The sequence below is a fragment of the Setaria italica genome, chromosome VII (genome assembly GCF_000263155.2).
Source record: "Setaria italica strain Yugu1 chromosome VII, Setaria_italica_v2.0, whole genome shotgun sequence".
NCBI lineage: Eukaryota > Viridiplantae > Streptophyta > Magnoliopsida > Poales > Poaceae > Setaria > Setaria italica.
Window position 1 is genome coordinate 22,764,458 of NC_028456.1, and position 24,538 is coordinate 22,788,995.

The 24,538-nt window shown below is 50.7% G+C and overlaps 6 protein-coding genes across 8 annotated transcripts; 5 read left to right on the forward strand and 1 right to left on the reverse strand.

Annotated features, from left to right (window-relative positions):
* Window positions 1-4: 4 nt before the first annotated feature.
* LOC101778080 (2-oxoglutarate-dependent dioxygenase DAO) lies at window positions 5-1,570 on the reverse strand. Its single transcript, XM_004978021.2, has 3 exons — window positions 1,219-1,570; window positions 512-830; window positions 5-424 (listed from the first exon to the last, which is right to left on the reverse strand). Exons 1-3 carry the CDS (start codon window positions 1,560-1,562, stop codon window positions 182-184), a joined length of 906 nt encoding a protein of 301 aa, XP_004978078.1. The 5' UTR covers window positions 1,563-1,570; the 3' UTR covers window positions 5-181.
* A 3,474-nt stretch (window positions 1,571-5,044) lies between these two features.
* Window positions 5,045-9,343, forward strand: LOC101781147 (telomere-binding protein 1). The gene is made up of 10 exons (XM_004975891.3): window positions 5,045-5,480; window positions 5,735-5,888; window positions 5,969-6,839; window positions 7,013-7,138; window positions 7,289-7,351; window positions 7,426-7,505; window positions 7,883-8,127; window positions 8,212-8,520; window positions 8,596-8,659; window positions 8,893-9,343. The coding sequence occupies exons 2-10, from the start codon at window positions 5,808-5,810 to the stop codon at window positions 9,058-9,060; spliced, it is 2,007 nt and encodes a 668-aa protein (XP_004975948.1). The 5' UTR covers window positions 5,045-5,480; window positions 5,735-5,807; the 3' UTR covers window positions 9,061-9,343.
* Window positions 9,344-10,748: 1,405 nt separating this feature from the next.
* On the forward strand, window positions 10,749-14,492 carry LOC101781815 (F-box protein At1g70590). The gene is made up of 4 exons (XM_004975892.3): window positions 10,749-11,427; window positions 11,815-11,948; window positions 12,866-13,048; window positions 13,732-14,492. Exons 1-4 carry the CDS (start codon window positions 10,851-10,853, stop codon window positions 13,903-13,905), a joined length of 1,068 nt encoding a protein of 355 aa, XP_004975949.1. The 5' UTR covers window positions 10,749-10,850; the 3' UTR covers window positions 13,906-14,492.
* A 232-nt stretch (window positions 14,493-14,724) lies between these two features.
* On the forward strand, window positions 14,725-18,950 carry LOC101782217 (pentatricopeptide repeat-containing protein At5g11310, mitochondrial). 3 transcript variants are annotated; one of them, XM_004975893.3, is made up of 4 exons: window positions 14,725-15,087; window positions 15,711-15,811; window positions 16,784-16,996; window positions 17,079-18,950. In XM_004975893.3, exon 4 carries the CDS (start codon window positions 17,150-17,152, stop codon window positions 18,788-18,790), a length of 1,641 nt encoding a protein of 546 aa, XP_004975950.1. In that variant the 5' UTR covers window positions 14,725-15,087; window positions 15,711-15,811; window positions 16,784-16,996; window positions 17,079-17,149; the 3' UTR covers window positions 18,791-18,950. The 3 variants fall into 3 exon arrangements, with proteins under 3 accessions (XP_004975950.1, XP_004975952.1, XP_004975953.1); XM_004975895.3 differs by having other exon boundaries at window positions 15,729-15,811; XM_004975896.3 differs by having other exon boundaries at window positions 14,725-15,062; window positions 15,729-15,811.
* Window positions 18,951-21,107: 2,157 nt separating this feature from the next.
* LOC101783433 (glucan endo-1,3-beta-D-glucosidase) lies at window positions 21,108-22,430 on the forward strand. The gene is made up of 3 exons (XM_004975897.4): window positions 21,108-21,395; window positions 21,788-22,051; window positions 22,163-22,430. Exons 1-3 carry the CDS (start codon window positions 21,320-21,322, stop codon window positions 22,186-22,188), a joined length of 366 nt encoding a protein of 121 aa, XP_004975954.1. The 5' UTR covers window positions 21,108-21,319; the 3' UTR covers window positions 22,189-22,430.
* A 150-nt stretch (window positions 22,431-22,580) lies between these two features.
* Window positions 22,581-23,681, forward strand: LOC101783839. Its single transcript, XM_004975898.3, has 2 exons — window positions 22,581-22,718; window positions 22,835-23,681. The coding sequence occupies exons 1-2, from the start codon at window positions 22,665-22,667 to the stop codon at window positions 23,450-23,452; spliced, it is 672 nt and encodes a 223-aa protein (XP_004975955.1). The 5' UTR covers window positions 22,581-22,664; the 3' UTR covers window positions 23,453-23,681.
* Window positions 23,682-24,538: the final 857 nt, after the last annotated feature.

The window sequence follows — 24,538 nt, forward strand, 5'->3', positions numbered from 1 at the left end:
GCGATTTTCAAATGACACAAGGTTTTATTGATGAGACTCGATAGCAATTCACATGGCACCCCAATAGCCATCCTTCTCCCCACTGGTCAATCAAGACAACAGCTCAACGAGACAACCGATATGCCTATAATTAACGCCTCAACGGCTCCCGATTTGCAGCCCCACCACCACGTGCGCCACGTCACACCGCCAGCCGCGCGAGCGCCTCGCCGGCGCGCTCGCCGGTGGACAGCCGGAGCCTCCTGTAGTCGTCGTACTTGAACTCCCTGTAGCGGCGCGGGTGGTCGGCGTCCACGAACGCCTCCGGCGCGCTCACCCTGTCGTCCTTGGGCGCGAGCAGGAACATGGCGATGGAGAAGCGCGGCACCGGCGCGACGCACTGCACCCGGTGCCTCACGTTGTGCAGCCTCCCGTTGCTCCAGGCCTGGGTAAACGAACGGCATCGATCAAAGACATCAAGATCGAGCACCTGGAGACGGCACGGATCTGCCAAGAACGAAGTTCATCATACCGTGCCGACGTCGCCGATGTTGATGAGGAAGGAACCGGCGACGGGGTCGACGGGCACGAACTCGCCGGTGGCGGGGTCCAGCACCTCGAGGCCGCCGACGCACTCGTCCTCCTGGAGCACGGTGAGGAAGCCCGAGTCCGTGTGGGTCTGCACGCCGGGGGAGCCCACCGTGTCCTCCGTGTAGTTGTACCGGTTGATGCGGAACTGGCACGGCCAGTCCCCGAACGAGTGCTCCTCCAGCCCCAGGCTCGAGGCCAGCTTGCCGGCGACGTCGACGATCACGTCGTGCATCCGCTCCGCGTAGCTCTTCACGGTCGCCCTGCGCCAAAGATTTTTTTTTTCCATCACCCGGGACGAGATTTCTATCTAAATCGGGAGAGGGGGAGGGCAGAAATGGATCGAGTTCCAAGCAATCAGCACAGCTTATGACAGACGTTCAGGAGCAGGCAGCCTACTAGTGCTCTGCGGGAGCAAAACACCTTTGTTCTATAGGTTGGCCGCTACAAGCGGCAATGCAGCGCACGACCTAGTGTATTAGTACCTGGGTTTACACGTCTTTTGGTTGTAAATTTTAACATGTAATCACCTAACATGCCCTAACCGTGTGCGTGCACTCGGGAGGTCCGTGTTGTACGAAACTTTTACTTTCTTCGTAATCGAAAGATATGGATCGAACTAGAAAAAGCACGCGCGAGAGCATGGTCGACCTGAGGTGCGGCGGCGCGTCGAGGCACGCGCAGAAGGCGTCGACGTCGGCGGGCGCGGCGGCGTCGATGAGCCCGAAGGCCTCGTAGAGCGGATTGGTGGCGCTGGGCGCGACGTAGCCGCTGCCGGGGATGACGTCGGTGTTGCGGCGCTTGGCGTCGTCGGGGAGGTCGAAGAGCGCGCGCACGGCGGCCTTCATCTCGGCCAGGAGCCCCCGGGGCACGCCGTGCCCGGTCACCCGGAAGCAGCCCTGCCGCTCGCACGCGGCCCGCAGGCGCGCCGACTCCTCCGACGCCGAGCCGGCGAGGCGCAGGTCGATCACGGGGACCTCCGCCGCTGCCGCCATCCCCGCTGCCTCGGCCATGATCTCTACTCTCCCGGACACGCCGCCCGGGTGTGCTTGCTGGGCTGCTGCTGTGTGCCTGCATGTATATCGACGGGTTGGTGAGACAAGCGGCCGACACGCCGCGTGTCCCACGTCAAAGGCTGCTTTCGTTGCCATCGGATGGTGCAGCCCGTTGATCGGGAAACTGTGAAGCAAACATTTTCCTACGCCTAGACCCTAGAGGACAAGGGGTCAGCGATGTCTGCCGGGTCGCCGGCTTGGAGCACCGGTGGGAACTCTGAAGCCTGAACCTGCTGATGGTGAGGATCGTTTTCACTTTTCAGTCGAGGAAGCACACTGAGAAGTGGCACCCGGAAGTCCAAGCAGGCCTTGCGCGATAGGCCGTGAGATGCGCGGCCTCGGCGTTTGCGTCGGCCGCGAACGAACGTTCAGAACACACTACACAAAACGAACAAGTTCAGGAGAGATACGCACAAAGGAAAGGAGAGTTTAGAGTAACATGCAAATACGACGATGAAAACGAGTCCTGTACATACACAAAAGTGTTCGGACTTCGAAACACACTACACAAAAGGTGTTCGGACTTCCATACGACAGCTCGAGTAGTAAACGAAGCAGAACACTAGAGAAACCCGTCAACTCAATGCTTACGTTACGTACACGCCCGCTGTATATAACACACGTACTACCTCGGATGTCCCCTGCGTCTCCAACTTCTACACTACTAGTTCGTGATACGTGCCACGACGCCCGATCGATGAGCGGCGGCGACGACGACGTCGGCATGCCCGCCGGCGCTCCCATCCGGCCGTGGGCCGACCTCGAGCCCGGCCTCGTCTCCACCATCGCCGACTGCTGCGCGCTCAAGGACTACGCCTCCTGCCGCGTCGTCTGCGCCGCGTGGCGCTCCGCGCTCCCGCCGCCGCTATCACGCCCGCTCACCGTGCTCCCGGCCGACGACGCCGCGAGCCTCCCTGTCTCGCTTGCCGCCTGCTCCCTCCACGCGCGACGCTGGTCCAGGCTCCTGCTGCACCGGCCGGGCGGCAGGGTCGGCGCCGCGGCGCGCTGCCGCTGCGTCGGCGCCTCGCGCGACGGGTGGGTGGCACTCGTCGCGGGCGACGCCGCGGCGCCCGCGGGGCCCATGCTGTTCAACCCCTTCACCGGCGAGGAGATTCCGCTGGACGAGTCGCTGTACCAGCCCGCGCACGGCCAGCTGGCGCCTAAGATCATCTTCTCGCCCAACCCCACGCGCCGCGACTTCATCGCGGCGAGCCTCATCCGGCCGAACATGGTCGCCGTGCAGAGGGCGGCCAACGGCTGCTCGTACAGCGAGGACACGGGCCCGCTCCTCGACGGGGTCGTCCTGGTCGACATCGCCTACGGCGACGACGGCAAGGTCTACTGCTTGGCGTGGGACGGCGAGGTGCACGTGCTCCACCTCACCCGCCGCCACCGTGTCTGCCGCCAGATGCCGCCGATGGAGGTGGGGCCGCTGCCGAAACTGCCCATCGGCGCCGACGCCTTCCCTCCGCCGTACGACGTCATCTCGGAGTACACGGACGGCAAGAACCTGGTGCTCTGCGAAGGTGGGCTGTACCAGGTGTGGAGGCGGTCGAGCGGCTCCGGCTCCGTCACCGTTGACGCGCCGCCCGGGGGAGCCGCGCGGCGGATTCGCATATTCGAGGGCGACGTCTTCGTCCTCAGGTACGACCCGGGGAACTGGCCGGGCAGCTGCTGGACGGTGGCCGACGCGAAGGATCTGAGAGGGAACGCGGTGTTCGTCGGCATGAACGACGCGGCGGTGGTGCGCGGCGAGGGCGTGAGCGCCAACAGCGTCTACTATTGGGACGGCCCGCGCGGGGGAGACGGAGACTACGAGGCGGTGGTGTACAACGTGGCAACCAAAGCCTCTGTTCGGTGGCCGGCGGCGTCGACCGGAGGCGTGTCGTGCCCCGTGTGGTACTTCTTGCCGGCGGCCGGCGTCAGCCAGCGCGTGGGAGCAGAAACAACTGGCGTGGAAGCCACGTCTGGGGAGGAAGCGACTTCTCTCGAACATGGCGAGAAGGAGGACAGTGCGCATTGTCTCAAGAAAACGATGAATTTGCTTGGTAGGTTAGATTATCGTGTCGTTTATGATAGCGGTCTGTGTGAAGATGGCGAGCGTTAAACTTGCTTTTTGTTAGCTTTATTTATAGTGTGAAAAGAACTGGTTCTATTGCATCATGTTTGTCGAGATTTAGGCTGGTACAAAACTCAGGCACACGTACACAATACTACTGAAGTACGAAAAAGAAAAGGTAGATTAATGCAGACAAGTCGAACATTTTTTGTGCAATCTTCTATGAGCTAGTTCTGGCATAATTGCTCTGCATCTTCTGCTTCCCACGATAGAATGATCAAAACCTACAATTTTGCGTGGAGGGAGTATTTGATTGGATGCTAACTCATTCGATCCTAATTATAGGCAACAATTATTTTTCTTTCACCATGCAAAAATTGGAGGGCTGCGTCATCAGTTCTTGATACATTCAATCAAACACGTGGTAAATTTGATAATTTGTGTTGTAAGTATATAGATGTTACTAGGAATATTTTGGGTCATCCGATATTACTTTTAATATTTCTATAATAAAATAGATGTTACTAGAGAAATGGTAATGTTTTAAATTAAATCAGAGGGTATATCGTGTCAGTCTTATTGCTAATTTTCCTCCTAGTCCGAATGCTTGATTTTTTCTTATTCGAACCACATCTTGCATATGTCTTCGCTTGAGTCCATGTAATGTTGAGTTTCCATTTTGCCTTATCCTACCTCTACCTTCTACTCGTCGTATCTAATATCGTCACCTTAATAATCCTTCTCTGATATGATAAGCTTTTTTTTCTCAACTTCAACAAGATGCTTTTACGTGCCCTTGCTCTACCTTACTTACCTTTTTCTTGTTGTTCTCTCATCCACTTTGATCCATTGATAACTTCCATCACCCGAGATAACCCCAATATACCACGATGCCAATCTTATCTACCTTCTACTTGTCGTGTCTAATACCACCACCTTGTTAATCCTTCTCTGTACGATAATCTCTCTTTGCCTTAGCTTCGACAAGATCGCTTTTGCGTGCCCTTGCCCCACCTTACATACCTTTCTTATCGTGACAGCTCTCATCCACTTTGACCTATAGTCCATCATTTCCGATAACAAAAAATGCTACAGTCCTCACTCCATCCATCATCACTATATGCCCAATCTAACTTGACGACCTTTCCTCTAATTTCACTATGTTTTGAAACCTCACTTTCTAAGATCAAAATCTGAACCCTAATCCTACAACTCTATCTCGAATAAACTCTCAGTTGAGTGACAAAAAATCCAGTGTCGAAGCTGGCGAAAACATTTGAGCATTTTCCATCCGCTGGGTTAAAAAAGAACGGGATTTCATCTACCACTGTGCAAAAGGGTCCAGATCACACACCTGGAATCTACCTCCCGTTAAACCTCTCTCCCCCTCCTTTCTCCTCCTCTCTATCCTCCATTCCTCTCCCCAATCCCCATCCCTTCCTCGTCCTTGGGGCTTTGAGCTCGTCGACCTCCGGCCAAATCTGGAAGCAGCGACGGCACCCGGCGGCCGTCACATCCCCGCGCGAATTGTCCCGACCCCCGACTCTTTCCTCCCCCATCCCGATCCGGAAGGGAGCGGTTTCCCCCTGTCCAAATCGAGCCACCTGCGCCCGTCGGGGGAGAAGCAGGCTGCGCATCCAGTGCGCTCGAGCTCCTGCAGGCAGCTTCCCCGTCGAGCCTCCGCAAGGATCCATTTTGCCTCCCATCGGCGACGCGGAAGAGAACCGCGGAGGGGATTGCGAAGCTTAAAACCCACGACACCGGTTGCCGAGCCCCACCGCGCACGCTCCTGCAGGAAGGTACCCCCTTTTCTCTTCGTCCTCGCTTATCTCTGATTCCTGCACCCGCCGGAGAGGAGAGAGTTCGCCGGAGTAGTACGGCTTGGACAGGAAGGAATCCGGTGGTATTTTTGCAATTGCCAAAAACAATCATGGTACCGCGGCTATGTGCTACGAAGGCAATTCTCTTGTGGTGCTAGACTGGTTGCCAGGGCTTGGGCCATCAGCACTGGCATAATGGGTGGATGCTTACTTATTGTGTATATTTTGCGCAGATAAAGATGATGGATGTGGTGTTTGTATCTCTTCGCCGTCTGTGAAGACCTGCTGTGTAGGTGACATCAAGATATGGTGATGCGGAAGAGGTCGGATTCTGGATCCCGTGGCCGCCGAACTGCAACCATGCCACGTGTTCCAAACTCAGCTCGGGTACATGTTCTTTTGATCATGTTTTTGCTTTGACCACAATTTGCCAATTGAATCCTTATTAACGATCCACGTTAATGCAGGGGAAACGCACCACCAGGAAAAAGAAAGATGAGATGTGCGCATTTGATTTGCTTGCCACCGTTGCAGGAACACTATTAGCAGATCAGGACATTTCCAACAATGTTCCTAATACTAGTGGTGCAGCAAAAGCTAAAAACAAGAAAGCAGTTAAAGAAGAACACCGCGATGAAATTCTGCCCCTAAATAACATGGCTGTGGAGAAAGATTGCTGCAATGGATGTGTAGTGGGTTCTGGTGGTATCTGTGCCTTTCCTAGGCAAGCTAACAACTGCTCGGCAGAAAACTCGTCGACAATAAACGAAGCTGGATCAATGTTAGAGTCACTAACAGTGAAATCAAATATGTTAGTTAGGGACTCATTGGTTAGTTGTACAAGACCATATGAAACTAGCTGTGGTCTCGGCATAATTCCTGAGTTTGGAGCTCGTGGAACACACCATCCAGGATCCTCAAGTTCAGCAGAGGCTGAACAAATGCACCAAGCTGAACCTAAAGTGGTCAGAAGACAAGCAGATGGGCATGCTGCGGTTCTTCACAGTTTGTTTGACTCCGTGGATCTTGATGTTAGACCTCCTGCTTTGGTTAGTTCTGACAGTAGCTCGTGTGTTCCTCTGTGCAACCATGACAAGGACCATCAAACTGCTTCCTTGTGTCGGGATGAAGTGCAGTATACTGCAGACAGAGATGACGATGAAAATTCTTCTGGGTGCACGCATCCAAGCACTGCAGGGGATAAGGGTAGCAGGCCACAATATATTGGTAGCCACAGGATAAGGAAATTGCTTGCCTCGAAGGTAAGGAAGGCAGCACGTAATAAGATTTGTGGAGGGATGCCATCAAAAAAGGTTTGTGGAGGGATGTCCAACAAAGGTATGCCAATCCCATGTTCCCATGGTGTTAGTATTTGCATCATCTACACTCCTAGTTGCTCAATTAGCTGCCATAGAGAACCATGTTTCCTTTTGCTTCTCTCTATTATCATTGCAACCTGCCAACATAGGAATTTGACTAATCAAGGGCCACTGGTTGTTTTACTCAAATAGGTAGCAAGCTAAATTTATGCAGCAAAAAGATACCTGCCAGACGTCAAAAGGTGCAAAGGACAATTTTCAAGAAGAAAAAACCAGCGCATCATGCAACTTCATTTGCTAAAGAGATGCTAACTGGAGGTATTTTATACTGTTAAATACATCTACATTGTAATTTTGAAGTCTTCAGTTCTTTAGGATTATGCAGACATCCAGTTCTTCCACATGGCATTGGACCTCAATCCTTGTTTCAATGCACTTCCTAAAAGAAAATGTTGCTTGCCATTGCAGCCGCCGGGACATCATTCTCTACAGAAGGTCGGAATAAATCATCGGGATCTGACAATTACCATGGTATTCTTGGATAGTGTGCAGTGTTGTGTTCGTTGCTTTTATTTCCATGGCTTATCATTCCTTTTACTTTTCAGTTAAGCTAAGAATAAAGTCATTCAACATCCCAGAAGTGTTCATCAATGTCCCTGAAAATGCAACCATTGGTTCATTGAAGGTACTATATGGGAAGCTACAAGTTACTGATTAGCAATCATGCATTCTTTTGTGCAGCTGTTGTTAATCTACTATTACAGTATTGTTCATGAAATCTGCGAGACTGCAAGATCCCATTTAACTTTCTGTTTTGCAGTTGGAAAAAATATAGTAATACATAAGTTACCTGCTAAAAAATGCTGGACTGGACAGTCATGTTAGTTTTCTACATTTGAATAACCAAACAATTTGTCGCAATGTGAAATAATGAGTCTTCACAATAGCTTTAATTGTTACACAATACAGAGCATTTTCTAGCTGGAAAATTCAACTTCCATTGTTTATGAATATTACCTTCTTGTGAGTGTTGCCCAATAACCATTTCCAATTTGTCTATAGAAAACCGTTATGGATGTCGTCAATAGTATAATGCAAGGTGGTCTACGCGTTGGTGTTCTTCTTCAAGGAAAGGATATCCAAGACGACAACAAGACACTTCGTCAAGCTGGGATATGCCATGATAAAAAACTAAATAACATAGACTTTACGCTGGAATGTGAAGGTGGGCAAGATTCTCCCTCTGGAGTCGTAAAACCTGAACAGATGGATTTGCTCAGTGCAGATGTTGTGGAGCCATTAGCTAGGTAGGTGATGATACAGTTGTCTCTTAGGAGTAATGATTGAAAAATATCGTCAGGATGCAGCTTAAATATTCCATGATTTTTCAGGATGAAGTGTGAAGAGCATTTTCCTGAAACTGTCGGCGATGACAACCAGCAGCGCACACCTCCTTATCGAAGCCGCTCTCTCTCCGATCTGTATTCTGTTGTTCATCCTGTTGAGATGGCCTCACAAGATACATCAACAAGCTCCCAAGCCATCGTCCCTGTTGCACCTTCAGACGATGGTGCCCTAGCCATTGTGCCTCTTTGTAGTGTCAGACGGTCTGAAACTGGGCAAAGGCGCACTAGGATGCCCTTCACTGTTGATGAGGTTGCGGCACTGGTGGAAGCAGTCGAACTGATCGGGACTGGAAGGTCTGTGTCCAATAAATTTGTTTTCAGTTCATGCAACCTGTTGCCTCATGTGTGCCTCTTAATCTTGTTTTTCAGGTGGAGAGCTGTTAAAATGCATGCATTTGAACATGTGGAGCACAGGACATATGTTGACCTTAAGGTGATTTTCTTAGACACAATCTCGCCTTTGTGTACAGTTAATTTTGTGCTGCCAGCCTGCCAATCAGAAGATCCACAAAATCAGCCATCAGTACAGTTTCCTTATGTTGGATTTCAATGCCGTGCTGGTGATCTTATGTTCCGAACTAGCTACCTCTCATTTCTCTCTGTTTAGTGGATCACACGAAATCTGCAGCTCTCTAACATACTGTGAAATACTGATTGTTGAACCAGGACAAGTGGAAGACCCTGGTTCACACCGCAAGTATATCCCCGCAACAACGAAGAGGCGAGCCAGTTCCACAAGAACTCCTGGACCGTGTGCTCGCAGCACAGGCCTACTGGTCCGAGCACCCAAAGATCCGTGGCAAGGCTCCTCTTCCTGCGATATGCTCTGCCTAGAAAGGAGGGGGGGCGAGCTGGTCCTTGTGTAAATACTGTGCCTAATAGAAACGATGTAGAAGTGGTGTCCAAAGAAATCAGACTAATTTGTGTGCCATTGCAAGCTTACAACATTGGTTTTGTTTCCATCCTCCGTTCTTTGGTCGCTGTCGAAGCCAGGGGTTATGTCTCCTCTATGGTTAAATAAGGGAGAGAGAGCCTTGTTTGGCACTTGTAAATGATGTCACAAACTGCTGCTATGTTTCATAAAGAAAACCGTCGACTTGTCGCTGTTGTTCTTCACCCATGGGCCATGGCTGAATTGGTATGTTCAGACGTTCAGTACTGGACGAGTCTACTCAAAGGTTAAGAAAGATTTGGCTACCTCCCTGATACTCCTCAGCTTGCATAAAATTGCAGTGCTTGGTGAGGATGCTGAATGCTTCGTGCTCAGGTGCTGTCAGTAGTTACCTTCAGTTTGTAAACGCGTGGCCTGAGATTCGGATATTCAGTAAATTATTTCGACGTGAGAGCTGTACTTGCTGGTTGAGCTCGCAGAGTAAATTATAAACCATTGCCTGCAGAGTAAAAATTACCGGAGGCTCCCTCATACGCTCATCTCCTCCCAACATATGTGGACTGCCGAGTGCCGACGATCCGACGTTACATGCCTGTCTGCCATCAGTCACCTCTCACCTAGGTCGGCAGTAACATACTCTGAATGTTACAGTACCGCCACAAATCCCAAGATGGATGCGTAGACGCTCAAAAAGTAGATGCGAGGATATCATCGTGCAACTACCGTTAACTACTCCCTCGATCCTAGATTACTATTCATTTTAGATTTACTAGGTACGTAATTTTCTTATACCTCTAAATACATATTATATATAGTATATATGTAGATACATATTATGTATAGTATATAGATATGTAGCAAAAATTATATCCCTATAAAAATTTTATAATTTGAAACGGAGGGAGTATTGTTTATACTATTTGGGTGCTGCTACCTGCTACTCCGTACACGCAGGGACGGATCCAGGGCCCGGGCTACCCGGGCTGCAGCCCGGGGTGAGCCCATGTAGTCCCTTTAACATATGTGGTATTTAGCCTAATAAAGGAGGTTTATAAGGCAAGATTCGACTGTTTTGGTGCTGATTCAGCAACTTAGCCCGGGATGCAGCTCCGTTTTGGATCCGCCCCTGCGTACACGTACACAGTATATTTGAAGCATATTTGTAGGATGGCCTACTTATATTAACCAACAGTAGCTACGTAACACATGAATACTTGATAATGTTGTTAATTTGTTATAGACTTATAGTCGATCGATACTTAGATACTCCTTCCGTTCTTTTTTTTTTTATTTGACGTGGCTTAGCTCAAACTTGAGCTAACAGCGTCATATAAATCAGAACAGAGGGAGTATACTATAAGAAAAACCTTCTAGTTTTGTTTTAAAGCGTGGCGAAGGGGAAAATAAAATGTTTTGATGCGTCAAGAGCAGCAAGTGGTGACTCGGATGTCAAAGAAGCTTACAAGTACTGGAGTAGAAAAATAGCCCAGCCCACCCTGCTGCCGCGACAAGTCACTGTCACAGGGCCCAAACGACGTGTTTTAGCCCCACCTGCCATCCAACCAACGCCCCACCTCCAAACCCGCACGAATCCGTTGACCCCTCCTCCTCCTCAGTCATAGACCCCGCCCCGCTCACATACCACTCGCGCATTCGCGTCCTCCACCCAGCCCCCGAGCCACGGAAACCGCCGCCTCCCCACAACGCGACGCGGCTCTGCTGTGCTCTCTCGATGGACGACGCGAGCCAGACCTGGCCGCCCCCGGCCCCCTCGCCGCCGCCCTTCTCCTCGCGGCCCCGCGCGTCTCCGTCCCCGCACCGCCGCCGCCGGCGCCGCCACTACTCCAAGAAGCACGCGCCCCCGCCCGCGCCACCGACACCGCCACCGACGCCGGCGCCGCAGGGCGCGGACTTCTCCGCGCTCCCGCCGGAGCTCGTCCACCGGGCGCTCGCGGCCGCGTGCGCCTCCGACGTTGCGGCGGCCAGCCGGGCGTGCCGCGCGTGGCGGGACGCGCTGCGGCCGCTCCGCGAGGCCGCGGCGCTGCACGCGTACGGCCGGCGCGTCAAGCACGGCCCCGTCGCGGGAGCCGCAGCCCGCGGGGACGGCGGGCGGAACGAGGCGGAGCGGCAGCGCGCGCTGGGGCTGTTCCGGCGGGCGGCGAGGCTGGGCTCCGCGGCGGCGATGGTGGACGCCGGCCTGATGTGCTGGGAAGAGGGCCGGCGGCGGGAGGCCGTGGAGTACTACCGGAGCGCGGCGGAGCTGGGGCATCCCGTCGGGATGTGCAACCTGGGGGTCTCCTACCTCGAAGGTATCGTGGATTTGGCTTCCGGGGCAGTTAGCTATCCCCTTGGAGTTTTGTTCTAGGTGGTTGTAGAAAGATTCGGAATTCAGGACGGATTAGGCTTGTTTCCAATTCTCTTATATTCCATGCGCATTATTAGTTTTGTTCCCAGCGCAATTAGAATCATTCAATATTTTAGGGGAAGCTTTGGCTGTGCTCTGTGCCCTTTGTCTCCTGCCATTCATTTAGTAAACTTTAGTGTGTTTATTTAGGTCCTACTCTAAACTTTGCAAAGTAATAAAGAATCAACCAATACTTGATCAGATTACTCAAGCTTGTTATTCGTTTGGTAGCAACCACTCCTCTTGTTTGTCTCAAGCATCAGACCTGATATCGCTGCCAATAATTCTGCAGCTGATCCACACAAGGCTGAGGAAGCCATCCGATGGTTTTATCCATCAGCATCAGCGGGCAATGCTCGTGCTCAATACAACCTAGGCCTTTGCTTGCAGAATGGGAAAGGGATCAAGCGTAATCAGAAGGAAGCTGTAAGATACCTCTGATATGTTGCACACCTGCAGTTCAAATAATTTTCCTATAAAAGAAATATTCTGGTTCTCTAATTGTGCTCAATTCTCGAACCACGTATGCAATCCATTGTTACAGTATCCTGATGCACACATATCTTACAAACTAGGTTAGGTCTTGACAACCTCTATTATTAAACAACTGTTTACATTGTGTTCTGATGATGCTGGGGTTACCAGACTCCGTTGAAGTTCTTTAATAACTAAACTGAGAGAAATTAGCTGTTTATCTTGTTTGGATTTCACCCTACCAAGGTAATCAGAATTATATCTGACGGTTATAGATACCTGGGTACCCTCATGGAGGGCGCAGCCGACCACTAATGGGCCGGCCCGACTTGATGAAGAAAGCAGAAGATAGAGTCCGGCTAGGGCTCGCCACGTATTGTAATCCGACTAGATCCCATCTATAGTAACCGACTAGGGGACTTGCCATGTAACCCTACCCCTCGGAGTATATAATGGGAGGTAGGGGTACCCCTTTGAGGACATCCAATCCCACCATACGAACCCTAAACACCCGAGCGCAGGGCGCAATACAATCCTCCAAACAGGACGTAGCGTATTACGCTACACTGGCGGCCTAAACCTGTATAAATCTCTGTGTTTTGTGCCTTGCGTTACCATCAAGTTCATGGTCTTGCGATCCTCTCTGCCTACAAATCAACCATCTGGGTTGCCCCTAGGTGGACTGCCGGTCACTAAATCCGACAATATCACCAGGATCAAGCACGATATACTGTAACCACTAACCAGCAGATACCAGATTAGCAGCAGGCTCCTCTCATCTTCTTTGTAGAATTGTAGTACTCTAGGTGTATATACTATGTACTTATTTGGCTATGTTTTGTAAAGCTGAGATGAGCTTATTAATGCAGGCAAAGTGGTACTTGCGAGCTGCAGAGGGAGGGAATGTACGAGCCATGTACAACATTTCCCTGTGTTATAGTTACGGTGAAGGGCTTGCACAGGATCTAGTGCGCGCTAAGAGGTGGCTGCAACTAGCTGCTGATTGTGGTCACAAGAAAGCTCTTTATGAGTGTGGTATTAAACTCTGTGCGGTATGTCATTGCTTCTCTCTTTCTGATGGGAATGCCAAGTATGGATTCATTTGCCTCAAAAAATAATTAACATAATAGCATACTTCTGTTTTAGAACTGTTCTTTTCTCTAGAAATATTGTGTTCCATCTTTCCTCCACTATATTGCTGCATCCCAGTCTGTAAATATTGCCCACACAAGGTGAGGATGTAACGCTTGATCTCTTGGGGTTGGAAACGCTCCTAGGAGCTGCTATGGAGCACTGCAGTATGTTGGCATTGACTTGCTATGTCTTAAGTTGCAAAAGAATACTCTACATAGGTCAAGTGAAAAGCAGCACTGCAGTATGTTGGCATTGACTTGCTATGTCTTAAGTTGCAAAAGAATACTGTAAAAAGGTCAAGTGAAAAGCAGCACTGCAGCTGTACCTAATTCCTGTAGAGAAAGTTAGATTCTGGGTGGATTCAGGCAATGTGAATGGCCTAAACATAGATGTTAACTAATTAGCTAGTAACTACACCCCATACTGGTGTAAAAAGATGATAATAGGTTTTATGTTTGCATTACGTAGGAAGTTAGGAACTCACACCAGTTGCTATTACTGTTTTTGCAATTTTGCTTCTTCAATGTCAAGAGAACATCCATGCATTTACCTGTGACTCAGTGGCATCCATTTTTTATGATGATGTCTCTCTTATATGCAGGCAGGAGACAAGGTCAAGTCTCTCACGTATCTGGAGTTGGCAACACGGCGTGGAGAAACCGCGGCTGCTCATATGAGAGACGTAATACTGGAATCACTCTCTGCTGTGAACTCACAGCGTGCCCTATCAGATGCTGATAAATGGAAACCTAGGGCACTCCATCCCAGAAGGTGAGGAAATGGACCGCACGAAAATGCCAACAACCATATCATCCAGACGGCCATTGCCCATGTCGTTTGTAACCAGAACTGAAGCACGCCACGGAAGGGTGAAGCAAACATGTAAGCTTTTGCAGCATCTTGAGGAGTGTTACCTCGCTGTAGCCATTCCCTCTGTACAAAGCCGCCCATCACAGATAACAACACGAGAAGTTGCAAAGAATTTCCCTTGGCAATAGTTATGAAAGAGATGCAGTGTTGCAATACGAAACTGTACAGCTCAAGTTGCTGGTTTCATCAGTTTATAGCTGACGCCTGGAGGCTGGACGTTTGTGTGTTTGTTGTACAGAAATTTTGTCCATAAAAAAAAGACAGAAATCTTTGGACATAGGCCAAATGTGTGAATGCTGTATCGCTGTTGCAATTAAAAGAAATGATGAACTCTTCTGGTGATTGATATGATGCCTGAAGATTAGGGCCCCTAAACCGTATGTGATGTATAGCCACCACAAAGGAGATGGCATTATTAATCTTTTCTGTCGGAGAAAAGTATCTTTCATCTATTTTCCATGTATGTATAATGTATGACTGGATTTGACTTTAGTTGGTGCCTGATGCCCTGATACCTTCCCTTAGAAAATGATTTCATCAGCTGGTCTCTTCTAGGTTTGCATGTTCAGAGTTCAGTTCTCTGAATTCATGTAGCTCAACAGGCCATTCCCTGTCCCGTCCGGCCGTCCCAGCAAGCGGCCGTGCGCGCAAGGAAGGCGGCTAATGGGCCTCGCTACCTTGCAGGCAATCCAGGCCGCACAAGTCCAAACCAACCAACGGACAGGAGATGCCCGGGGTGGACGGTATTTCATTTACCGTCCGCCCCGCGGACGGTAGACGAAACACCGTCCAGTCCGCATCCCACTCCCGACACCTCTTCCGCGCCGCCCTCCGCCGGGCTACCGTCGGAATGGGAAAGGGGGAGCGCGGGCTGTAGCCCCCCGGACAGCCCGCACCCGGACGCCGCCGCGACGTGCCTCCCCACCGCGCATTCCCCCGAGGGTTCCTCCCCGGTCTCCATCGTGCGGACCAGCTTCCCATCGAGGTCGAGGAGGTGCTGAAGCCTCAAGGACTTCCGCACTTCCTCTTCCTCAGAGCTACGGCAACGCCTCCAACTTCAAGGTGCTCAGACGTTAGCATCCTGGACGTATGTAATGCGCCCCTCTCCTGATGATCCATCCCGTTTGATCCCACCTCTGTGTTTACTGATTCCACGTAGTGAAGTTGGAGGACAATTTGATTTCGTGTCAAAACAGATAAATAAGCTGCAGAGGGCGCTATCTAGGATTTGGTAGTAATTCATGGTCGATTGCGATATGTTTGGCCAATGTTGGGGATTATTTACTGGATTGCTGGATGTGGAAGTAGCAGAGAATTTGCCTGCCTGCTTGCGATATGCCCCCCCTCCCCCCCAGGGTTTCACATTGTGTGAGTCATTTGTGCAATATCTCGGGTTCATCATTCAAGTGAGCTTTTCTGAACCTGCTAGCTCGGCACTGAGCTTCAACACACATGCGCACGTTGTTATTTAAGAATGCAAAGTATTTTCTGAAACCTTGGGTTTTGGTTCTGCTGGCGTTTGTTGACCACATTTCCTTCACAATTCATAGACTGGTCAGAAAACTCTGTGACTTAGTTATTGAAGAAATTGGTTTGAATTCCATTTTGTTGATGATTTGCATTTACAAGGTCTAGATAGACATGAATCGGCTTGACTACCTGTTGACATTTGATACTTGCAACATTTCTGTAATTTCAATTATGTTGCAGTCACACTTGTAACTGCAGGTGTTATTCTTAGGGAGTTTGCAGAGGATGCTTATTGCAATGCCCTGAAGGATAGTGAGAAGCCAGTTGTTTATGATAATCTTGTAAGTTGGTACTTGCCTCCTATCAACCTGCAGTTTTTTTTTCATCGTCTATGCTTAAAAAGACAATTAAAGAAGTTATGACTGCATTTAAATAAGAGTGGGAGGAATATGCAAAACATACAACAGTACACAGAAAACCCCCCGAGTGGTGAAACACAAATTCCTTGATGTGTTAAATTAAACATCTGGTCGACAGCCTCCTGGAACGCATCCTTGGTGATGAAGTTGTCGTCACCTATGGCTGCTGGGAAGTGGTGGGTTTAGCGGCGCGCAGGGGAATTTGGGAAGGTGGAAGAGGCGGCAGCCAAAGCCAAGAATGTCCCACCTCATACCAGAGATGTTATGGCTAGATTACTGATAATAGATATAGCTCGAGGTAGATGGATATTTCACCCTCACGCTGGAGGCTCTGAGATTAATTCCTCTACTTCTTGCTTGAGTACAGTTATGCAGCCGGGACTCTTATGTAATGAGTCGGCCCTAACAAACCTTCCAACTAATTTCCAAGTATATCTCTAAACTGAATCTAAACCAAACTACTTTTAACTAACTGGACTCTTATTCCTGCGCCTGAACTTCTTGCCAAAGAAGTTGTCCATAACACAAATAGATAAGCTGATAGAGAAAATCACAAAGAACTGAGCAGTAGTCTATGGTGATAATTACTCATATTTTCTTTTTAACTGACAAGTGACAAGTGTACCGTGTAGCACTGCTCATTGCAGATTTTCAGCCATCAACATGTTAGTTTGACCGATTTTTTTTATCATGCTCCGATAGCATGAAGCAAATAATTCAATTGTACAAGGCCGAAGCACTTTGTTTAATCCCTACAATTCATGAATTTGATTGCTTAACTCAGCATCATGCTACAACCTTGTACACATGTTGGCAAAATTTCATTTCTGGGTTTTTGCCTTCTTTTAGTTCCTACTTCCTGCATCCAAATATGTTTGCCTAATCTGTTTGCAGGCTTCAGTTTGTGGTCTAAGGAGCAGCCGATTGATTTGCGACACTTGTAGGACTAGGCAGTTTGCTTTACCCGGTATGGCTCTTGAAATGGAGACGATGCGGCACTGTCAATCTTTGTTGTTCTTATAACGTTGACAAGATATTCAGCATTTGTTAGTGTCGATCAAGCGTGAGCTACCTTGCGGGGTTCGCGCTCTATCCAACACCAACTGCGTAAGTAATATTGATAAAATTACTGTCTACATGTCCGTCCATTCGATCCATGACGACTAAATGCATAATTTGTTTTTCTCAGGTAGCATAAGCGGTAAAGCAGTAGCAAATGTTGCTGCACCCACGACATCCTGACTCCTGAGGCAACTGGAAATGGCTTCCAAGCCGATGCATCTCCACGCTCCCGCCGCCGCCGCCACCTCTGCTGCCACCGTGCTCTCCATCCTCCGCGGGGCTGACCCTGACCGCCTCCTCCCAGCAGCCGGCATCGCCGCAACGCCCACCATACTCCAGCACCTCCGCCCCGCGCTCCCCACCCTCCCCGACCCCGCGATCCCCGCCCTTGCCCGATGGGCCGGCGCCGCCACCGCCGTCTCCCTCCTCGCCTCCCGCGGTCTCTTCGCCGCCGCCTGGCGCCTCCTCCTGGTTAAGCCTCCTTCCTCCCCGCCGCCTCCCCTCGCCGCGTTCGCATCGCTCCTCCGCCGCTACGCGCGCCTCGGGCGCACCGCCGCCGCAGTCCGCGCCTTCCGCTTCCTGCACGGCCACCCCGACCGCTACACCGTCGCTATCGATGGCAATGGCGATGATGGCTCCTCGTCTGCCGCAGAGGTCTCCCCGCTGATCCTGGCCGTCGACGCGCTCTGCAAGGAGGGCCACCCGCGTGCCGCGGCGCAGCTCGTCGAGCAGCTCCGGCGCGAGGACCCTGCGTGGGCGCCCGACGTGCGGACCTACAACGTCCTGCTCAACGGATGGTCCCGCGCGCGCCGGCTCGACAAGGTGGAGAAGCTCTGGGCGGCGATGCGCCACGCCGGCGTGCGGCCGACGGTGGTCACGTATGGGACCCTCATCGACGCGCACTGCGTCATGCGGCAGCCCGACCAGGCGATGGCGCTCCTTGACCAGATGCGGGAGGAGGGGATCGAGGCCGATCTGCTCACCTGCAACCCCATCGTGTGTGCCCTCGCACAGGCAGGTCGCTTCGGGGACGCACACAAGGTGCTCGAGAAATTTCCCCTCTACGGTGTCGCGCCGAACATCTCGACATTCAACTCCCTCGTCTTGGGCTACTGCAAGCATGGCGACCTTGCTGGGGCTAGTAGAGTACTCAAGGCGATGCTGGGGCGGGGCATTTCACCAACTGCAAGGACATACAACTACTTCTTTATGGTCTTTGCGAGGAATCACAGTGTTGAGCTGGGGATGAATCTCTACAGTAAGATGGTCAGCAATGACTATGCGCCGGACCGTCTCACTTACCACCTTCTCGTCAAGATGTTCTGCGAAGCGAACCGGCTTGAATTAACACTGCAAATGCTCCAGGAGATGAGAAACAGTGGTTTTGAGCCGGATCTTGCGACCAGCACCATGCTGATACATTTGCTCTGCCGGCGTCATCAGTTTGAAGAGGCGTTTGCGGAGTTTGAGCATATGTTTGAGAGAGGGATTGTGCCCCAGTACATCACTTACCGGATGCTTAAGAAAGAGCTCAAGCGGCTTGGTTTAGTCAAATTGGTTCAGAAATTGACAGATCTAATGCGTTCAGTACCACATTCCACAAAGTTACCTGGCAGTTACAGGGACAAGGAAGGAGATGATGCTATAGAGAAGAAGAAATCAATATTACAGAAAGCACAGGCCGTTTCAGATGTTTTGAAGGACCGTAAAGATCTGAAGAAAGCACACAAGATCCAAAATCCTGAAGAAACTGATGTCCAGGTTGCAGATAGGATTGTAGCCAACATTAGGAGAAGAGTATATGGAGACGTCTCTAGGATAGGAGCATCTCTTTCTTGAACATTGATTTGCATTGTGTACACTCATAAGTATTAATCGTATGATGATGGGTTTAGCAGTCGGTTGCATTGTTCATCATAAAATATGATCAGCTAAGCAGTTCTTACATGCTTCGGGATCTCAATGAAGGTAATAGTAACGCACATCAATTGATTGATTATTGTTTCCCTATGGTGTGGATGTCCTCCCTCATCTGATTGCTGTAGAGAGTCACCGTGACAAGTTTCAGCTAATGGCAAATTTCTGACTATGCTGTTACTCAGGCTTATTTGGTTTGAGCCCGAACCCAACGAAACTTTTGGCATGATCAAGATTAGGCCATGGACAAAATACTGATAATATGAGGATGTTTGGTTTGCTGCACTAGCAATAGTAAAAATGATTGCCGGATTTAGGGTCCTGCTTTGTAGATTAATGAATGAATATAATGGTTAAACAAAGTAACACACAAATCACATGTACTTTTTATTTGGCAAATTCCTCTAGGCTAGAAAGCAAACATGACCAAGACATAAAAAATGATTATATTCAGAACATAGCTACCGACCAAGATAGGTTGCTGGTTCCCGGGTAGCAAAGCCGAACATAAAAGGTGTGAAGTCAAGAACAAGGAGCAAAGCAAGGTATGTTTAAGTGCCCGATGACATCTTTTACTGACAGGAGGTGGCATTGATTTCTGGATCTATCACCCTAGTTTTGTTTGGATTGGGAGTGTTAAAGGCATGTTTGGATTGGGATCTATCACCCTAGTTTTACTGACATCTTTTACCGAACATAAAAGGCATGTTTGGATTGGGAGTGTTAAAGTTTAACATCCTAGTTTTAACACTTTTTAACACTTTGAGATCCAAACAGATGTGTTAAAACTTAGGTGTTAAAGTTTAACACCTCCAAAAACTTTAACACCTCAAGGGGTGTTAAAAGTTGTTAAACTTGTTAAAAGTGATCCCCCTCTTCACTTTTTCCCACCATTGCCCTCTTCTCTCTCCTCCCTCTCTCCGCCAGCCATAAATGAGGGGGCAATAGAGTCATTTCCCATCAAAGGTGTTAAAGTTTAACACACCATCCAAACACCCCAATGTGTTAAACTTTAGCACTCCATTTGAGAGTGTTAAAATTTTAACACTTGTTAAACTTTAACATGAGGTATCCAAACAGGCCCATAGTTATGGAACCCACATGGCCACATTGATCTAGGAGTAATGCATCATTTGGTAATCATGTCTTTCCTTTTGTTGTACAACAGCGCGGTGTGGGAGCATGTTTGCGTATTTAGAGCCATCCGTGGATAGAAACTCTGGGTAGCAAGCAAAACAGGCATGAACTCTGTTCGAATAGCAGCAAGGCTCCGTTTGGTTTATTTAGTCCCTCCTAAAATTTCTATCACATCGAATCTTTCGATACTAATTAGGAGTATTAAACATAAACTAATTGCACAGATGGAGGCTAATTTACGAGATAAATCTATTAAACCTAATTAATCCATGATTTGACAATGTGATGCTACAGTAAACATGCGCTAATGATGGATTAATTAGGCTTAATAGATTCATATCGCGAATTAGCCACCATTTGTGTAATTAATTTTATAATTAGCTCATGTTTAGTCCTTCTAATTAACCTCCAAATATTTGATGTGACATGAACTTTAACCCGGACTAAAGATCCAAACACCCCTAAGATTGCAAACTCAAATCTGAATCGAATTTGAACAGGAGCAGTGCCTTTTGTTCTCATTGGTCCTGTTTTGACTAGCATACATCACAAAGTCTGGGGACAGAGGAAACCACTGAACTCAAGGACCACGAGCTGGTCAACGTGGGCCAAAATGTCCTTCCTGTGTGGATCAACCAAGATTTGTGGTTTTGGGACCAGGTTCACTGCAGAGTCGGACTTGAGGTGTGAGGAGAAAGAGAACCCAGATCAGACAAGATTTGTTATCCTGGCCATGTTTAGTTCACCCCCAACTCCCAACTTTGGCACTATGCAAAAAGAAGATTCCCCATCACATCAAATTTGCGGTACATGCATGGAGTACTAAACGTAGACGAAATCAAAAACTAATTGCACAATTTTGTTGTACTTTGCGAGACGAATCTTTTAAGCCTAATTAGTCAATATTTGGACAATAATTCACAAATACAAACGAAACGCTACAGTGTTGCTACAGTAATTTGGGTGCACCCAAGTTGGGCAACTAAACAAGGCCCCTGCTGTGCTGAAGCACATGGTAGGTTGCCTTGGGTTGAAGCCAGAGAGGCAGAGGCCTGTGTCAGTCTCAAATTCACACAGTCACTCACATGCATGGAGCATGACCATCCCAGCAAGCAAGCAGTGTCACCTACTCTACTCAACAAGGCAATCAAGCTGGCATAGTGGCATCTCCTTTTTCTTATAAACCAGCTCGCTACCCTTCCCTCTGCAGAGTTGGCCTTCGCAAGCAACCAATCTGATCGGACTCTCTTCTCGTCTTGTTGGCCTTCGCAAGCTCCCAGCTCCAGCTTGGTGCCTAGCCTGCGGCGGAGCAAGATGGGCAGAGGAGCTCAGCCGTCTGCGTCGCTCCTGCTCTTCTCTCTGGGGCTTGTGCTCCTCTGCTTCACCGCAGGTTAGCCCATGTTCATTTTTACTAGTAGATGATCCAGCACCGATTGTTCTTCTTCAACTAGCTCCTAGTTCTTCTAGCTGATGGTTTTGTCTGAGATTTCCCCCCCTCGGTTCTTGGATCTCTGAAACTGAAGCCCACTTTCTGCAAGACCTTTTTCCTCCTCCTTTTCTTACCAGAAATTAATAGGAAAAAAGTTTCATGTCCTATAACTATAATGCTGTGGCCAACTAGTTCATCTAGATTTAGACTGAAAAGGGTATGCCGTTTGAGACTTTCTGTAGCGTGTCGGCGCCATCCTGGCCGGTGCCTGGCCAGCGAGGAGAGATGCCGTTGGTTGGTCCTGGTTGATAGCCAAGATCTACCTGACCTTGCCTGCTGATTTTGCTTCGCAGGCGGTATCGTCGGCGTCGCGGCGGCGCAGAAGACGTGGTGCATCGCCAAGCCGTCGGCGTCGAACGAGATCCTGGCGCAGAACCTCGACTACGCGTGCTCCCAGGTGAGCTGCACCGTGATCCAGAAGGGCGGGCCGTGCTACTACCCGGACAGCCTCGTCTCCCGCGCCGCCGTCGCCATGAACCTCTACTACGCCTCCAGAGGCCGAAACCCCTGGAACTGCTACTTCAACAGCTCCGCGCTCGTCGTCCAGTCCGACCCCAGTAAGTCACTGATGAACTGATCCGGTTCCTTTGGGGCTCCGCGAGCTCTGAGATGGTGATAATCTTAATCCGTGTGTTATCTGATACCTGAATGTCACGTTTTCTTTGCAGGTTATGGATCTTGCACGTACTACTGAGACAGAGATCGCCGCCGGGGTTGCGGAGGCCGTGCAAGCTGAACCACCATTGATGCGGCTGAGAGCTCCAGCGTGCCCTTCTTTGCTGATACCACCGTTGTGCCATTGTTTGTTGTTGAGGAACTGATGAGGAACGGGAGCATATGCAGATTGCTGTGTTGTGTCGTGTCTAGTAAACTGTGATGCAGTTGACCTTTCGAGATCTTCGAACAACTCATTGATACATTTTTAATTTTAATTAACTCGAAGTTGTCACTTCAAATTTCAAACATCCGAGTCGATCGGTTCGCGCATGATTTGTTGACTCCAGCGGCCGTCCAGGCGAGCAAACAAACAAACGGTTCATTCCAATTTGGCAATTTCCAATCCAATCTCCACTCGTCCATCCGCGTGACCTACCCGACCGCTGGCGGCAAAGGACCGACCCAGACCCACGGCGCGGCGGCGCCCCGCCTGCAGTCCCCGGCGACGGCACGATGCGGCGGCGGCCCTTCTCCCGGCACGACGGCTTCTTCGCCTCCCTCCAGCGGGTGGGTAACCCAAACGGACCCCCAAGCCGTTCTCACCTTCTCTTCTCTTCTTCAATCGCACACGAGCTGTCCTCCCTCCTCTCTGACGCCGAGAGCTCTCGTCCCCTGCTCCTCAGGTGGAAGACCGGCTGGCCGCGGAGCAGCATCAGGAGCAGAGGCAGGACCCGCCGCTGCCGCCGGCGGCGGCTCCGGCGACGGCACGCCAACCCGACGCGTCGCCGTTCTCGGGCACCATGACGACCGCGTCCCCGCTCCTCCTCCTCGACCCGGCACCGCCCAGCGCGCCCGCGAGCCGCGACAGCAGCGGCCCGGCGCTGGACTTCCTCACCCCCCACACCGAACAGGACCAACGCATCCAACAGGACGACGGCGGCGGCGGCGGTCTCGTCGAGGAGGACATCGCTTGGCTCATGGCGCTGCTGGGCCTGTCGCCGCCGCCGCCGCCGGACGGCGACGGCGACGACGGCACGGGCGGGTGCGACTGCAGCGGCGCCGACGGGTTCCTGGCCAGGGTCGTCGGCGTGGCCGGCCCCAAGTGCGACGGGGAGAAGCGGAGGCTGGACGCCTGGATCCGCCACTACCACCGCGGGGGAGGCGGCGGGTGCAGCAGGGAGCCCGCGAGGCTGGCGCACCTGCTGCTCGCCAGGGCCTCCAGCGACGCGGCGGCCGTTGCGTCCCCGGCCACCGTCAAGGAGTTCCTGGACCGCGATCCGCCGCGGCAGACGACGGATTAGACAGCGCGCCGCAGCCGCAGAGTCGCAGGCGTGGCATTGCATTTCTGAAAGCATTGCAGAGGCAATCACCGGATGCACCTAAAATATTGTGTTCTCTCCGACTAGAAAATTGGATGCGTGCCGTTAGAACATCCAAACTGGCCTTGCCCAACTTTGGAGACGCAAAATCACTGTTGTAGCAGTGTAGCACACTGTAGCGTTTCGTTTGTATTTGTGAATTATTATCCAAATATTGACTAATTAGGCTTAAAAGATTCGTCTCGCAAAGTACAACAAAACTGTGCAATTAGTTTTTGATTTCGTCTACATTTAGTACTCCATGCATGTACCGCAAGTTTGATGTGATGGAGAATCTTCTTTTTCATAGTGTCAAAGTTAGGAGTTTGGAGGGAACTAAACATGGCCTAAGTTGTTTTTTTGTCCGTGGGATATCATCAAAACTTGGATTTGTGCAGCACACAATGCACTCTTTGAGAGGTTGCCTGGTAAATGAACGATTTTGCCCTCGCTTCGTTTTGTGGTTGCAGTGCAGCGGTCGCTTTGCTTCCTCGGCATTTTCTGGTCTGGTCCGTCCGCGGGCATCCTAGTTCCTAGCCAGCTGCTGTGATCCACCGCACCGGGCCCGTGCAGTCCGGCACGCGCAGTGACTACCACTGACGCGTGGGCCATCCGAGCGCTGGGCCCACGCGTCAGTGGCAGTCACTGCACACGCATACTGCACCAGAGCAGGGTATTTCCCCGGCCGTTTTCCTGTTTCTTGCCACCCGCACCGTTGCTCGTCCCCGACGACCTCCAGCACCGCCGCCCCCGTCGCCCGGCCCCGACCTCCAGAGAGGGTGTTGCCAGAGCCCACGGGCCTTCGTGCAGCAGCCGCCGTCGGACGCCACGGCCGTCCGAGCTGCGTCCCGTCGTCGATGGCATGGTGGGGGAGAATTGTGAGCAGAGAAGGCGAGCGCGTCAATTGATTGGGAACTCACATGCAAAGGCGTGGGTTCGGCATCTTCGTCCCCGCAAACAAGGAGGCTGCGGACGGTGCATTGGGGAGGTCCATGGAGGGGGAAGAGACAGTGAGGGCTGACAGGTGGG